This window comes from Gallinula chloropus, assembly GCF_964237585.1.
Source record: "Gallinula chloropus genome assembly, chromosome: 1".
Lineage (NCBI taxonomy): Eukaryota > Metazoa > Chordata > Aves > Gruiformes > Rallidae > Gallinula > Gallinula chloropus.
In genome coordinates this window covers 65,376,082-65,393,120 of record NC_140085.1, presented here as the reverse complement: position 1 = coordinate 65,393,120, position 17,039 = coordinate 65,376,082, and the positions used below count along the sequence as shown (strand labels likewise).

Genomic DNA, 17,039 nt, shown 5'->3' with positions numbered 1-17,039 from the left:
GTCAACTATACCATCATCTGCAGCCAGTCCTTCTCCCCTCATGTTTTGCTGCTCAAAGGATCTGCAGCGTATAGGAGAGTAGGATCTATAGATAGTTGTGCAAAGGAAGCAGAATGATTCCATGCAGTTGTTACATATGTAGCTCACTCAGATATAAAGTCTTGTCATTCTCTGTCTTGCACTAGGAGTTTGAAGGATCTGAGACAACCTGCATTTTTCATTTCATTGCTATTTGTATTCCTGTGTTCTACATGAATGATCTCATTGCTTACTATACTGAACTTGGGCTCCTAGCTGCTGGCATTAAGACTGACTATTCACCATATATTCAGTGATTTAGCTGCTAGTCTTTTATGACCTACTCCATCTTACAAGCAAGTAGTACCAGCATAATTTTTTTCTCTTTTTAGAAATTAACAAGTTGCTATCCTATGGAGGGCGACTTCTGAAAGTGCCTAAGAATTTGCAGCAGTACATGAGGACAGCAAGAGCTTTTTCACCCGGGAGGTAATAGTCAGGTAGAACAAATTTCTGAGTGGCTGTGAAAGCAGAGCTGCTGTTAGCATAAGCAGAAATGTGACTGGGACAACACCTGACACAGAAATCAAAGCAGGATTTTATGTTCAAAACCTCTGCCTGAGATGCAGTTCCTCTCCCCTCTGTTCTTTCAATATGGAATATGAACCACTATGTTGGTTCACTCCAAAGAAGCATCTAGGGAAGACTTTTTCAGACTGCATTGTAAAATAAATAAATTTACATCCCACTGCTATTCCATTTTTCTACCAGCGTTGTGTTGAAGCAGACTATGAAATACTCCTCCCTTGGTAGAGCATTCAGATGCAGTTTTAGAATCAAGTTTGATTATTGAGGTTATTTAATGAGTGAACTTGATACATCTCAATGAAAAATGACTGTCTTTTATGTTGGGAGTTGAGCTGAAGGCCTCTGGTGTCTTTGAGTCTTAGTGCTAAGTGCTAAGCTTAATGCTTAGTCTTATTGCATATATTTCGTTATTGTTCTCAGAAGCACTGTGAAAATGGTGCCAAACTGATGATTATGTTAACTTGTTTTATTTCCCAGAGCACATGGACTAATAAGGTGGGAGTGTTTTTCAGCAGAACTGAAGATGTCCTTTATATAAATGTATGCATATTACTAGCAGTCTATAGTTGCAGTGGAGTTTGGGATTTTAATAGAAAAGGCAAAGTGAATGATGGGGTAAGAAATCTCTGTGTGGTTGTAATGGGCTATTAGCCCTGTTCATGAAAAAGGCATGTATTTTTGTCCCCTAAATTTGCATCAGTGAATGATTTTTTTTTCATACTAAGGAAGACAGCACCTTGAGTTTGTATTTCCATTTTTTTCCCATCAAGTGCAGGTCTGCATTGTTCTGCTCCTTTCTGTAAGGCTCTAATATATTTGTATAAAACATTTTCAAGGCCAGACTTCAGTGTCCCATTCAAAGGGCTCTTGGGCAGAGAGTTCTTAAGTCTTCTTGAAGTCAGCATTCTCAGGAATTCTGTACCTCAAATGCCTGGGAGGGGGCCTGTTCTTCCCCTTCCTTGCCTCTCCTCCCCTCCCCTTCCTAACAAACTTGTTCCAGGACCATCTATGATCTTGCTCCTCTTCTGCATGCAGCGTTAAAAACAAACTGACTGTTTTCCACTTCCTCCTCCACCTTTGCACAAAATAGGAGCAGAGGCCAGCTAGGCTGCCCCCTGCAAAACAGCTGGTGCTACAGTGTTCTTCTCTAAGCAACTCCCAACCAACGCATAAAGGTCTTGGGAATAATGACCTACTTGACAGAGGATATAAATATTCTCTCTAGCATCAGCTTAGCAGTAAACACAACATGAGTAGTCGGAACAAATTGTTCTTCCTTCAGCTTAAAATGCCTAAGTGACAGAAAGTTTACAGCCTGATTAACTGGGTCTAATTCTCTCTCTATCTCTTTCCCCTGTGCTTCTGCCTGTCGTGTTAAACAGATGTAGAAGTGCAGTAATTCCCTGGAAGCTCTTGGATCCACATATTCAATATGCTTCCAGAGCTCAGTCCAAGTCACTGCACCTCAAATGATCTGTAATGGTACATCTGAAATGCTGAGCTATTTTAAGAAAGAGAATATTGCTTTATGAGTAATGGACAACATGATGGGATCAGATCTCTTTCACATGTCAGTTAGCCTTCAAGACAAGGCAAATCAGAGAGGCAATAGGATTTATGTAACAGTTGGACACTAATGTTTGCTCTTACTTGAAGGAGCAGAGAATAAACTCTGTCCCAGACCGCTTATTCAAGATAATTTTTGTGGGCAATTCAAGTGTTGGAAAGACTTCATTCTTAAGGCGATTTTGTGAAGATCGTTTTTTCCCAGGCACAGCTGCTACTGTAGGTAAGTTTAAGAAACAACACTACTACTACTATTATTTTTGTTCCAACAGTGCTTAGCAGCTTCTACTGAGATCAGGCCCTGTGTTATAAACCAGAAACATACCGATGTTGTAAAAGTGATTGTCCAGAAAGAGAGTAGGGCACGCAAAGTAATTTTTCACAAGCTGTGAAACAGATAATTGATGGAGAGGTTTCAGAGTGGATTCTGTACTGAAATTCTGGTAGCACTGAAATAAATCAGAAAAATCCTATTGATTTTGGTGAAGCTAGAATTTCTTTATAGATCTCACTGTTGTAAAACTGATAACCTGTCCTCTGGACTGCACTGTAGTAACCATCCCAAATCCATACCCCATCTCTGTCCCTTTAAGCAATCCACTTTTGTTTTAAAGAGAAAGTAGATTATCTGAATTATGTTACTAAGTACCAAAGAACTATGTTGGACCAGTGTTTTCAAAGCCAAACATTTCAAAGCCTGTGTTGTAGCTACATTGCCTGAAGTTGTAAACCAAACTTTCAAAAGTCAAACACGTAATCAAGGTACAAAGAATTTAAGTATGAGTTATTACAATGCATCTGAATTGCTGTAAATGACCAAATTAATTATGTTTAGTGTGTATTTAGGCCTTAGCTAGTCTGCAGCATACGTGAAATAAAATTTGTTCACAATAGAAGGTATTTAAATTAATGGATTTGTCTTGCATTTATAACAATCTAAGAACATTCAGATAGCAGTTAGTTTAGCTCTCTTGACTTAGGGAGTAGATAAAGACATCTGAATTTAAATTTCTATTGGTATATCAGGTGCCTAAGTTCACATTAGAGTCAGGGAAGATCTGAAATCTTAGCATAGAGATTTAAATGAATGTTAGCACTGTAAGATATTTCACCACCTGATCTCCAGCTGCTACTTTGGAAGGGAGCAGGTGCCTAGGTGTCCTGCCAGATTGAAACAGACATTTTGAGTACCAAATGATACCTCAGATAGTACTAAATGCCTTTGAGCAAGCAGTGGAATTCTACCCCACCATCTTCTCCAGATCAATCCAATCAGAGGAGCCTAGGGACCAATCAGTCAGACCCTTGATACCGACTTCAGGGTGAACTTAGTAATTTCCTAGACTCCTATTTTTTTATTGACTAGATCTTCATTAAATGTAATAGAAGCTTAGATACCTACATGCAGTTGTCTACATTTAAGTCTGATGCTATGTCCTATCCGTGTTATCTTGTAAACAGCTTCTCTAGACTGTGAGGTGTTATACAATGTGTGCAATTGCCTGGGTCTTCCAGAAGAAAAGCACAGGAATGTGTCTGACCTTTTCAGCTTTTGAGTGGTCTTCCAGTGTTCTTGTATATGCAAAGTATTTGCCAGAGCTTTGATTTAGTCTTTGCATTGATGAGTTTCACACATGTGGACTCAGACTGGCAAGATACAGACAGTTGAGAAATCAAGTGAACAACTTTGAGTAGAGTGTTCTCATTGAATTTCTGAAGAATAGCTCAAATTTCTTCCCTTGAGATATAAGCAATGCACTCAGTCACATACTCTGACTTGGCTGGCCCTGTGTGGAGCCAGGAGTTGGACTCCTTATGGGTTCCTTCCAACTCAGGAGATTCTGTGATTCTGTGATATCCTCCACCAGATTTCCCACTTAGGGAAATTGCCCACTGAGGAAACACAAGCTTGGATGCTTCTTCATTAATTCCAGCAGTAAAAATCCCACTGATGTGAAAAATGTCCCCAAAGGAATTGTTAGTGACCTACTGAGGTCCCTTCCAGTCTGAACTGTTTTATATATATTGTGACTCTATGATACAGTACAGTGTGATACATGAAAATGCAGTTCAACATTAGGAGGATGATAGCAGTAACTGATAAATATTTAAGACTTTAATTATTGTTCTAATATCCAGAAGATACTTATGTCATCATGGGTTAGAGGAATTGGGAGAGGATTAATTTAGAAGTTTAGATGAATTAATTTTCATCTCATATTCATTTAGCCACATAAAAATTAAGGGACTAACCTCGATATAGTTTATCTTTTATATTCGGAAGAGGGTAGGAGGTTCTCCACATATTGAGTCCATCTATCTTAGGTTACACTGTGCCCTCAGTGTGGAGACTTGTGTATTTCTACTAACTGTAGAAGTTGCCTCTGTGGCTAGCTCAGACTAAACACTGACATTTCAGAGAATTGAAGTTATGAGGCATGAATTCCAGCCTAAATTGCTCAGACTTTTGTGGACTGCCTTGTGTTGTGGACTGCCTTGGACTCATGTACCCTAATTTGGGAAGGTACTTGTAGCTTTTACAAAATACAAATACTCTGTTAACAGTGAGTGTTTTCTTTCTGAAGATCATCTGGCAAATAAAAACTCCTGTTCTCTGATATGGGCACAATTTTTGAAGTAGTATCTATCTTATCTTTCTGGATTTGTTGTATTTGCTGGATCAGGTTTTCAAAGATAAAAGTGAGTATATAAAGAGACAACCTACCCTGTATTTCTCTTACAGGTGTGGATTACAGTGTGAAAACCATCACAGTAGATAATACCCAGGTAGCCCTGCAACTCTGGGACACCGCTGGCCAAGAACGGTGAGAAACACTCTGTCATTGGTTTAACCATGGTAGTCAGCAAAGCAGCACACAGCTGTCTGCTCACTCCCCCATCCAGTGTGGAGTGAATCAGAAGGGGGAAAGCAAGAAAACTCATTGCTTGAGATAGTTAAATAATTATTAAAAAATCCCCAACAAACCCACTGACAACCAAAAACCAAAGAGGACAAGAAAAAAACCAGCTGAAAAGTCATGAAAAAAAAACCCAGTTGCTCACCACCCACTCACTGATGCCCAGCAAATCCCTGAGCAACTGCAGCCTCAGACAGCCCCCACTCCCTACAGCAGTTTTAATGCTGAGCACCACATCGAGGTAAGTGCTCCACACTTAAAATGGAAGGACAGGGTGCTAGTTTAAAAAAGGGCATGGGAGATGGTGAGGTGTACAGACTAACTCAGAATCAATTAAAGAAAGCAGAGAGAACTTTTTAAAACACCTTAAATTTTGAAACTGCTCTCGCAGGTAGCAGTGTCCCCTGTGAAACTTCTGCTGAGTGTGAAAAGGGGTCTGATTGTTGTTGGAAAGGTGAATTGGTTACCTGGTGTGCAATGAGCCCATTCCCCCCAACACAGGGGGGATAGTGTTGTCATTCAGACCTGGGTGCTCAGTGGACTTCCACAAATCAAGCACACCCAAAGCCGGCTCTTTTGTTATACAGAAATCTTGTGAGGTAATACGCTCCCAGTTACAATGATTGGCTAGTGATTTACATGTAATTATAATAATTGCTGTGTCATCTTCTTCAATCTGTGCCGGTGTGGAAGAAGGGTCTTCACCTGGACAAGGGTCTTCTTGACCTGTGGTGTGTGGTTTTTAGTATTATAATGAAGACAGTTCAGGGACGCCCGGACTTCGGATTTCACTGCTAAACTGTCTCTGGGTCCGTGGAGATATCTTGCTTAGATGTTAGTGTTCTAGGACAGTTAGTTTGCAGATGTTCCTTTAAAGCAATTCCCTTTGATCCTTTTCTTAGCAAGCATCTAGTAACTATCTACAATCATTCTTAATTGTGGAGCCATCGTACATAAATCTTGATTGAATACAGACCCATGGTTAACCTTTAAGCTTGATGATAGATATCATCAGGATTCAGGAAGAACAAGATTGCTTACTACAATTCATAATAAGCCTCACCTTTCAAAGGTGATCTACAGTGAAGAAGCTCCTCCCTTTTCTAGTTTATGGGATTTTAGAATACATAGGTCAGCCAAATTAATGGGTTTAACCCTTACTAAAACAGCTGGTTAGATGAAACTGTATAGCAACATCTTCCTTTTGGGGAGGGATTACCATAAAAGTTTACTTATGTTGTCAGATTGCTACTTCTGTTGAGATCTATAAACAGGTTCTTACTTGTAGGTACCAAAGTATTACCAAGCAGTTTTTCAGAAAAGCTGATGGTGTCATTGTGATGTATGATATAACAGCAAAAGACACATTCACAGCTGTCAAGCATTGGCTGACAAGCATCAAGGTAACATGACAACACTTTAAATTCTGGTGTCATTATTCTCTATCTTCTTCTGGACAGGGACTGTTAGCAGGGCAAAACACAGCAACGTAATTCTGCATAATTGTTGCCACAATTACATTGTTGTTAATCATTTTGGTCTGCACAGTTACCAGTAAAGCAGTTTTAGAATCTCTGTGTCTATGAAAATAATTAACAGTTCCAGGGTTTTAAGGACATAAAATGAGTGGTGGGGAAAGTCCAACACGGAGTCCTCTGATTTCCCTTGGATTAGTGATTATGGTCTGATGATCACTGATTGTCACTAGCAGTTTGAAAATCCAGTATGAAGCTCATGGGAAATTGACTGTGTAGTGAACATAAGCCATAAATTTAAAGCCATAGTATTTGTATTAGTGCTATAAAGCTGTCTTGTGGTAGACAAGACAAGGTAGATCCTGTGGATCATCCTTTCAACCAGATGAAAACAGAATCATAGCACATGTCCCTGACTGGCTTCAGTTAATTAAAAATTCTCTTTTTCTCTCTTGGAATAACTCTGTAGCTCATAGACAACATATTGAGAGTGCAAGCAGCTGAATTTACTTGTGGTCGAAAGAAAAAATAAAAATAAAACTGAAGCTGCTGCTATAAAAGGCTGAATCACTAGAGAGAACAAAGTGTGACTTCCTATTTGCTCACTATTGCAGAATATTGCTACTGAAAAAGTAGAGGACAGATTGGTATGTGAAGATCACTTTGATTTAGTATGGCATATGTTCTAGTACAATACACTGTTTTCTATAATGGCCAATAGGTAGCTTTCCAAATTAAAATTAGGACTCGTGCATTCGAATGTTTCCAAACAGGCATAGCTACTCCTTATCTGAGTAGCTCTGCTGAAATAATAGTAACATGGATTTTGCAAGAATGGGCCCTTCTTAAATGCATGATCTTAACAAATCAGTGGTTGTTATAATTCAGAGTGGTAAAAGCTAGAGAATTTCAGGTTTTGATCCAGAAAAATCAAATATTGTGGCCAAGATCTTTTTTCCAAGCTGTAATAGTTCACTCATCTTTAGTGACTAATTTTGTTTGCTACAAACTCTTGCTAAATTGAAGATATACAGCCATGTCCATTTACTGCTGGAGCATTCAGGCTACTTTATGAATGTCTTAATTGTGATAGTACTGTTTTTCAGAATTAATTTTGATTTGTGCCTATTTTGTGTATTTTTTTGGGCTATTCTGTGTATCCCTCCACTACTTCATGTAATTTATTTGACATACTTATACCTAAATCTATTAATTATATTCCTGTCCATGTAATAAGAAAAGCAGTGGCTATAAACGTGCAATGTCAGAGCCCACGTAGCGTGGTAGTTTTCTCTCTTCCATTTTAATATGAGCCAGATGAGCTTCTGTGCTGTTATTAAAAAGTGCTAAGATAGTGCAGTCTCTATTATTCTGTCTTTTTCATGCCTTTTACCCAACTTTAATTACTGATATATGTTTGTAGGTAACATGGCACATACCTGGATCACATGTGGTATCTTAAATGTCATATTGCAGTGTGACATTTGTTAGTTTTTATCCTCTTAATCTGTGATTTTTTAAAAAATACAATGCCTCAGTTGATATTTGTTCTTTGTGCTGCAGGAGACAGCTGAGGAGAATGTACCTGTGCTTCTGTTGGGCAATAAAACTGATAATGAAAAGGAACGCGAGGTCCCTATGGGAATGGGAGAGCATCTTGCTAAGGTAATATCCTTAAGGGGGAACCCCTTATAAAACTAGAAAGGGGAAGGGTTTAAAATGGAGGTGAATGTGTCTAAATTCATAGAAATACAGATCACTTTGAATCAGACAAGTATTTTTTAGAATTAGGAACTCGATCACCCTCATCAATTCATCTCTCAGGGATGTAAATGCTGATAATTATAGTAGCTACAAAACTGCCTAGATGAAAGGAACAAAAAGTGAGCGGTGCAAAAAATAATTAAGAATTCACCCTTATTGTTGCTCCTGTCCCTCTGCCCTCCTTTTCTTTGTTCTCTCTATTTTTTATTTCCCTTCTCTTTTTCTCTGAGCATGGCTTCTTAACCGAGAGATAATTTGGGGACCTTTTCTGCCTCCTATCTCCTAGAAAACCACAGAAGACCATCTGTTACTCCTGTGGTAGGAGTAGAAAACATGTTTACTTTTAGTAACTTTCCATCAAGAAGATAAAATAAGTAGACCAGTCTGCATCTACCAGAGCACTGGTGATACAAGGGCCATAATTTACGCATTAAGGGACCGCAAATAGCGGATACTTGTTTATATACATGCACATAAATTTTTCTTTTGAATCTCTCTCTATAAAGTTTCAACAACAATGCCTCCAGAATATTCATAGAAATATGCTTAGAAATGTCATCCCAGTATTCCTGAGAAATTAACTGGCTTGGTGGGAATTTACCTAAATTAAACAATGTGCTGGATTTTACATATGTACTCACTTCTCTTGTGAAAATTGACTTCCAGCTCTGCTTGCTGGCAACCAAGAAAGATATTTTCAAAATTTGAAATGCAGCTGAATTTTCTTGATTATAGGAAAGATTACTGCTAGGCACCTGTCTATAAATAAAAGAATTAGGGCCAGATCTCTTTTTATCTTATTTTGGTTATTCATACAGCCTTTTACAAGCATGCCTCTGTATTCAGGTTTGTGTCTGTTGTTTTGGTTTTATAGGGGAGCAATATCAGCCTTAAATTTCACACCTTCCCCCTTCCCCCAAAAGGTTCTTGCTCTATTTTCTTGTATGTGTGGAAATGGAGATAGTTTTGAGACCCTGGAAGCTAGGAGGGACTCCAGGGTGTTACATAAAAGCTTCTGTGAAAAAAACAAATGACACATAAATGCTAAATGGACAGAGTAGGTGTCTTACATGTCATTTAGCTCTCTTAAAAATTGTACTAGTAAACCAAAGATGAATCATTTTAATATATAGAACTCACAGCCCACCAGGCCATTAATTCTAACATGTCATGCAAGAAAATCAAATGTGATGCATATGCAAAACAAAGTAAGTTGTTGTCATGGCTCAGCCCTGAGCAGCAGCTGAGCACCACACACCGCTCGCTCTCCCCTCCCCCAAGGAGAAACAGATAAAGGCCCGTGGGTTGGGACAAGGACAGGTACTGAGCACTTTACCTCCCTGACAACCCACCCACAATTGGACCTGCATGAACCCACCCCTCTCTGACCAGCCCCTTTTATGGGGGCGTGATGTCATGCGGTGTGGAAACAGCCTGGGCCAGCTCTGCTCACCTGGGTGGTCTCCCTGGGGAAGTTAACGCTGTCCCAGCTGGAACCAGGACAGTTGTCAGAGATGGTTGTAATCAAATGAATGTATCTGAATGACTCATTTGAATGTTTGAACATGCTGCCTGAGGTAGTTAAGGGAAGGAATGATTATTGACAATTGATTAGTTGAAGAGCAGTGTGGATACAATTAAATGATAACAATTTGCTTGCTGAGTTAATAATAATAATAATGAATTTTAATGAAATATTAATTCCTGCTAAATAGCCATGTAAAACCTCTGAAACCACACACCCCTCTCTCTATTAGTGAACGAAACTGAGTTACTTATTTTGTGAATAATCCCATGAATAGTCACAAATGACCTAAAGTAACATAGGACTAGATGCTGAGCTGATACAAGTAGGCATAGCCATATTCAGTGAAAACAAGCCTGAACCTGTTCTCGTGCAGACAAAGAACCAGATTAGCCTGTTGACCCTGAAGTCCAACAGTTTTAAAGGACTGCTTCAAACTCTCATAGAATGGGTTTGGTTTTACCTGTTTTTTTCTATAGTCAGAGAGGAACCTGCACTTTCAGAGGGCATACCAGCTCAGCTATATTAACTCTTCTTTATTTCAATCACACAAGTCAGTATATTACAAATTTGGTCAGAAACCCTAGGGCCCCCATTATAATACACTGTCACTTAACTTCTTTGAAAGACAGGCAGCATGGGTCATTAATAAAAAGAGTAATGACAGAGGAAAGAAAAAGTCAAGTCTGAATGAACTGGGGCTCTTCAGCCTTGAGAAAATAAGACTAACAGGAGATTTTATTAATTTTTATAAATATCTCAAGGGGAAATAGCCAGCATCTTTTCAGTGGTCTGTGAGGACAGAACAAGGGGCAATGGCTTCATGTTGGAGCACAGGAAGTTCCACACCAATATGGGGAAGAACTTTTTCACAGTGAGGGTGACAGAGCCCTGGGACAGGCTGCCCAGGGGGGTTGTGGAGTCTCCTTCTCTGGAGATACTCAAGACCCATCTGGATGCAATGCATCTGTGCAATCTGTCCTAAGGAACCTGCTTTGGCAGGGGGGGTTGGACCTGATGATCTCTTGAGGTTCCAGTCTCCACTTGCTCCAGGATGGGGTCTCTCCACAGGCTGCAGGTGGGATCACTACTCCCATCTTCCATGGACTGCAGGGGAACAGCATGCTCCACCATGGTCTTCTTCATGAGCTTCAGGGGAATCTCTCTCTGGCACCTGGAGCACCTCCTCCACCCCTTCTTCTCTAACCTTGGTGTCAGCAGAATTTCTTACATCTTCTCACTCCCTTCTCTGGTGGCAAAAAGTGTCTGCTTGCATTTTTTTTTCTCCTAAATGTGATTCACAGAGGCACTGTGACCATTATTGATAGGTTCGTCCTTGAGCCCAGCTGGGATTTACTCTGTAGGTCCTAGGGCAAGCCTCTAGCTGCTTATTGCAGAAGCCACCCCTGCAGCTCCCCCTTCTCTACCAGAATACAGCCACAACAAAGGCATTTTTATGTTTTAGCATTTGAGAGAGAAAGCTCTTCCAGCACAAGCCACTGTATAAAACAAATATCTAAGAAATGCGTATAGTTGTTGTTTAGGAGGCACACTTGGACTTCTTATGTTACTTTCTACTCTTAGAATTAAATTCCCATTTTTCCTAAGATGATCTACTTCCATTTATTTGCATATTTCAGTATATCTGTGTTGCTTTTTGAAGCTGGAGTGAGGTAGTGTGCCAAATTAATTGATTTTTTTTTTAATTCTAGGATTACAATTTAATTTTCTATGAATGCAGTGCGTACTCTGGGTACAATACCAAAACGTCTGTGTTTCACTTAGCTAGGTAAGAAGAAAACACAATCTATAAATTCTGTACATGCCTGAATTCCCTGTCACAGAGTGAATTCTGTTTGTTAAATTTGTTTGCTAGGAACTTGTGGTGATGAAATATTTGTTCCTTTTATATTGGTCTATAGCCTGATCCTGTTCCTCCAACTGAGCAGTTGCTCAGGTTCATGAAGAGCCCTGTGTTAGCTAATGACCCATAAATACCTAAATTGTTACTAGGCTAGCTGGGGGCCTGGGATGTTATGATAGCTCTTGCAGAAAGTTCTTGGAAATGTGGACAAATATGCTGGAAATGGATGCTGCTGAGTCCTTGCAGCAGCATGCTGGACATGTTTCTTTCTTCCCTCTGCTCATTACAGCTCAAATTTTGCTGTCTACCTGTGGCTGGGGGAGAGGGAAAAGTGGTTATGAAGGCTAGGGGTAAAAATACAGGTAAATCTGTTCCTTCTGAACTACTTACACAAAAGAAAACACTGGTAATGAATTGGCAGATCCTTAATATTGTTGCTGAAGTTAATGAAATTCTGTGACACTGTCAGGTGATGGATAAAGTCTAGGTAGCCAGATGTGGTTTTGGTTCCCTCCAGTCTCAGAAATAACTATGAAAAATCAGTTTTGAGTGATGCTAACAATCAGCACTAACTACATTTTTCTAACTAAATGACAAAGGTGGTTTGGTGATGGAGCCACCTTAATTGTATATTTCTGTTTGTTAGTTCTAAAATTCTGTCATTTTCTGGAAAATTTTATGGGCTTGGGGGCAATGTTTTGGGGTGGGGTTTTTTTTGTTGTTGTTGTTGTTTTGATCTCTTATGGGTATTATTTTTTTTCTCAAAAATATCGTTTCTTTCCCCCAGGATTTTGAAGGAACACGAAGATAAAGTGAAAGAGAAAACCATTGAACTTCATTCTGATGTGTATAAAAAGTCTTGCTGTATCAGGCCATAAAATGCTGAGGCAGGTTTAGACAAAAGTCATACGTTTATGTGACACTACATGGCACCAGCAGATTTCCTTTATCTTCCAAATATTTTTTCTGCTGTGTTAAGTTAATCTTCAAATTCTTCTATGCTTTGATGTTTGCTTTTACAAAAACCTGCCTTTAGTTAGTCAATAACATACTTGGGGCACTAATGGTCTTGTTCTGTCTGACGCCTAACAACACCACTGAATCCTACTTTGTGATCAGGCTTTTGGAAGCTACCACATTATTAACAGTAAGAAATAATTTTATATGAAAAAAACTACTTTGAATGTGAAGTAAACTCTAACTGGTGTGGATGATCTGTCTTCTGAATGCTTCTGTTTATTTCAGTGCTCTTCAGATCCCGATTTTGTGCTGGTCTTTGTTACAGCTTTTTAAAAATTGAAATAGGGAGCTGGTGGTTGTTTAAAAGCAACACAGCAAAGTACAAGGTGATATTTTAAAGCTTAGTGTGTAACATACATGAACAAAGGATTGAAGAGCTATGAAGATTTTCCTAAGTACCATTAACTCACCATAGTGCAGTGCTTTACATTGGCTAGTTACTATTGCACTCAGAGCAAATCAGCCTGTGTTCTTCAACGTGTTTGTCATGGCTGTATTGTTTTGTGGCACATACCTTGCTCTGAACCCCTGTTTGGCTCTCATGTCTCACAGAAGTCCCAAAGCAGTATGTGGCCAAGTTGAACATTCAAATCAATTCACTATCATTAGTGCCAGTCGAAAACACATACCTACATAGGAAGCTCATTGCACTGGTGCTGTTGTTTGTAGTAGGGAGCATATTATGGCCATCTGAACAGCTGTTTGTCTCCAAAAGGCTGTCACAGAAGGTTTCATGCTAGATGTAGCAGTCAGAATATTCAGAGATAGATTTTCAGAAGTAGAAATTGAAGATTTTGGGGAAGATTTTGAGAAATTTCCCAGCATTTAAGGAGTGAATAAACTCACTGAAATCCGGTGAGAAACTGCTTTCTTTAGCAGTGTTAAGAAAAAAATCCTCTACGAGTACCTAAATATGTGACTGATTTTTTGGCATATGCCAGACAGCATTTCCCTTTGGTTTAACCAGGGCCTGACAGCACTGAGAAGTCACACCCATTGCTTGAGAAATCTATGATAGCTTGAGAAATCTATGATAGCTTGAGAAATCTTTGATAGCTTTGGAAATCAGACCCATAGGGACGTGTTTTAGGAAATCACAGCCAAACCTGGAACATAAGAAACTAAAATTCTGTAATTACCTCTGAAAGCCCATTGTTCAGCCCCAGCTGGCAGCTGAGCGCCTGTCAGCCACTAGCTCACCCCTCCCACAGGAGGCTCTGGGCAACTTGGGTATGGACTATCTCTGTAGAGACCCAAAAGGGTACTGGTGGATTTTTGGCATAGCTGCCCTAGAGACAGAGAAAATTGAACGATTGTCTACTTTGCCTGGACTCTCGGAGGACCCTTCTGTTGTGGGGTTGCTGTAGCTTGAAATATAACAGGTGCCAATTGCTACCATGGTGATGCATAAACAACAATACCGCACCAACCAAGACTCCCTGATCCCCATCCAGAACCTGATTCATCAACTGGAGAGTCAGGGCGTGATCAGCAGAACCCGCTTGCCCTTTGACAATGCCATATAGCCAGTGTGGAAGTCCAATGGAGAGAGGAGTTTGACAGTAGACTAGCGTGGCCTGAATGAAGTCACACCACCCATGAGAGCTGCAGTGCCGGACATGCTGCTGGAACTTCAGTATGAACCAAGGCAGCCAGGTGGTACGTCACGACTGACATTGAAAATGGGGTTTTTTTTTTACTCAATCCTTCTGGCAGCACAGTACAGGTCACATTTTGCTTTCATATGGAGAAGTGTCCAGCACACCTGGAATTGACTGCCCCAGGGATGGAAACACAACCCCACTGTCTGCCATGGACTGATCCAGACTGCATTAGAACAGGGTGAAGCCCCAGAGCACCTGCAGTACTAATGATATCATCATTGTATGGGGCAACACAGCAGAGGTTTTTTTTGAGAAAGGGAAGAAGATAATCCAAATCTTTTTGAAAGCCAGTTTTGCTATAAAACAAAGTAAGGTCAAGGGGCCTGCTCAGGAGATTTAGTTTTTAGGAATAAAAGGGCAAGAGAGACATTGTCATATCTCAATGGATGTTAACTCACAGGTCATCCATGAATGTGAGATGTGCTACAATCAAGCCAAGCAGTTAAAGCCTCTGTGGTATGTAGGACAGTGGCTGAAACATGCATATGGGGAGACCTGGTAGATTGATTACATCACACTCCCAGAAACCCACCAAGGCACGTTATGCACTTTCAGTGGTGGAAGCAACCACTGTCTGGCTGGAAACATATCCTGTGTCTCATGCTACTGTCCAGAACACACTTGCTTGAGAAAGCATGTCCTAAGGAGACATGGCACCCCAGAAAGAATTGGGTCAGACAATGGGACTAATTTTCAAAACACTCTTATAGACACCTGGGCCAAAGAACATGGCACTGACTGGGTGTGTCACATCCCCTGTCACACACCAGCCTCTGGGAAAGTCAAACAATACAATGGGCTGCTGAAATCTGCACTAAGACCAATGGGTGGTGAGACCCTCAAACACTGGGACAGACATTTAGTGAAGGCCACTCTAGGGGGATCTACCAATCAACTTGGTCCTGCCTGACAATCAAAACTTCAGCTTACTGTAGAAGGAGAGAGATTCCCCATCATGTGTATGAAGAATGTCGGGAAAGACAGCTGGTGTAGGGCCGTGTTTGGAAGTTAGGATGAGAGCAGTGCTGATAACACATGGATGTTTTCAGTTGTTGACCAGCAGTCGACTTTTCAGGTGTTCATATTGCCCTGCTAATGAGAAGGTGGGGGGCACCCAGGAAGCTGGGAGGGAACACACCCAGGACAAGTGACCCAAACTGGCCAAAGAGGGTATTCCATACCAATTAATGTCATGCTCATCATAAGGTGGGGGGAGGTGGGGGTGGGGGTGGGTGATGAGGGAGGAGCATACAGCTCCAGGACGCATGGTTTGGCTGCGGGATGGCTCTGAGCTGTACAGTTTGAGGTCTGCAGTTCTGTGAGAAACTGCACAGTGTATCACCAATTTTGGTATAAAGTCCTGTTGTTCTTACTTGTCCCTCTGTGCTGTCCTTGTAAACTGTCCTTATCCCAACCCATGATGTTTGCCTTTGATTTTCTTCTCCCTTCCTCAGCTCCAGCTGGGGCAAAACCGGGACACTTGTTATCCATCATGGAAATCTCAGTTTAATCACCTGTGTTCAAACCTTGCTGGAGTTGAACTAATGTAAACCCTAATTTAAACCTCAACAAACCCAGCTGTTTATCCCAATTTCAATTAGGGAAGAAGTCTCATGAGTTTAATACTGGCTTTGCTAATTGTCTTTGATCTGTCCCCTGTAGTAGAGTGTTTTCTACCCCATCAATATCAGAATTGGCAATAATTTTTCCAACCTCTGTTAGCCTCAGCAAGACAGTTTGAAGGATTGATTTCAGCTTTATTACCACTGATTCTAGCCCTAAAAAACTCCAAAGTTGGATCCTTCCTTTTTCTTATTCCCTGAAGTTCATCTTTATTTTGGAGGAAGGTGACACATGAAGTGGATCTTATCTTTATGACTTCTGCAGGATCATTTTTATTTGGACATCTTTTAGCACGCCTTGAGACCCTACTAGCAGAATATACACACCTTAGAGTAGATAATGCTAAGGAGCATCTGAATCCTGGGATGAAGATTTCTTTTTCTTTATCTACTGGAGTCAAATCTGGTGCACTCTTAGACCCAGGAGGTGTCTCCCATTTCAGGCTGATAGCTGTGGCTGCTGCTGTTCTTTTTGCAAGTCCAGACAAAACCCAAGCTGAGTACATGTTGCAAAGATGCAGATATATGCACAGCACATAAATAATCAGCCACAGAGAGAACAGAGAGAGTGGTGTCTTCACATACACACAAACTATATTTCCATAAATCTGGAAACAGCCAGATTCTTCTTTTTTTTCCAGCCGATCAAGACTGATGTTTGCTGGTGAAAACATACACATACACAACTCCTATGACTTGTAGTGCTCTCTCTCTCCCTCCACATCACATATATAAGGATAATCTGCAGCTGTTAAGGTAGGGACTGTCCACATACAAGGAATGCATGAGGAGCAGATCATGGTGAAGAAAGTTTGCCCCTGGAAGAAGAGAAGCCTGTGGTCATTTCCTATGCTGGAGCAGCGACAACTAAGGAACAGGACAACTGGACTCCCTGTGCCCAGGACAGCTGGAAGCATTGGGCATTGAGTGGCAGAAACCATAATACTTGGGATGACACAAAGCATTATGCACACTACCTCATCTTTGCCTGCTGCCTGTCGGCTTGCTGGATGAA

At 40.6% G+C, this 17,039-nt stretch overlaps 1 protein-coding gene across 1 annotated transcript in view; it reads left to right on the top strand.

The window, feature by feature from the left end:
* Window positions 1-12,596, top strand: part of CRACR2A (calcium release activated channel regulator 2A) — a gene marked incomplete at both ends in the record, with an annotated part of 54,553 nt that extends 41,957 nt beyond the window's left edge. Inside the window, 7 exon segments of the mRNA XM_084266997.1 lie at window positions 2,182-2,226; window positions 2,230-2,395; window positions 4,916-4,997; window positions 6,379-6,493; window positions 8,129-8,230; window positions 11,567-11,643; window positions 12,506-12,596. Of these exon segments, the coding sequence (XP_084123123.1) occupies window positions 2,182-2,226; window positions 2,230-2,395; window positions 4,916-4,997; window positions 6,379-6,493; window positions 8,129-8,230; window positions 11,567-11,643; window positions 12,506-12,596 (678 nt within the window).
* Window positions 12,597-17,039: the final 4,443 nt, after the last annotated feature.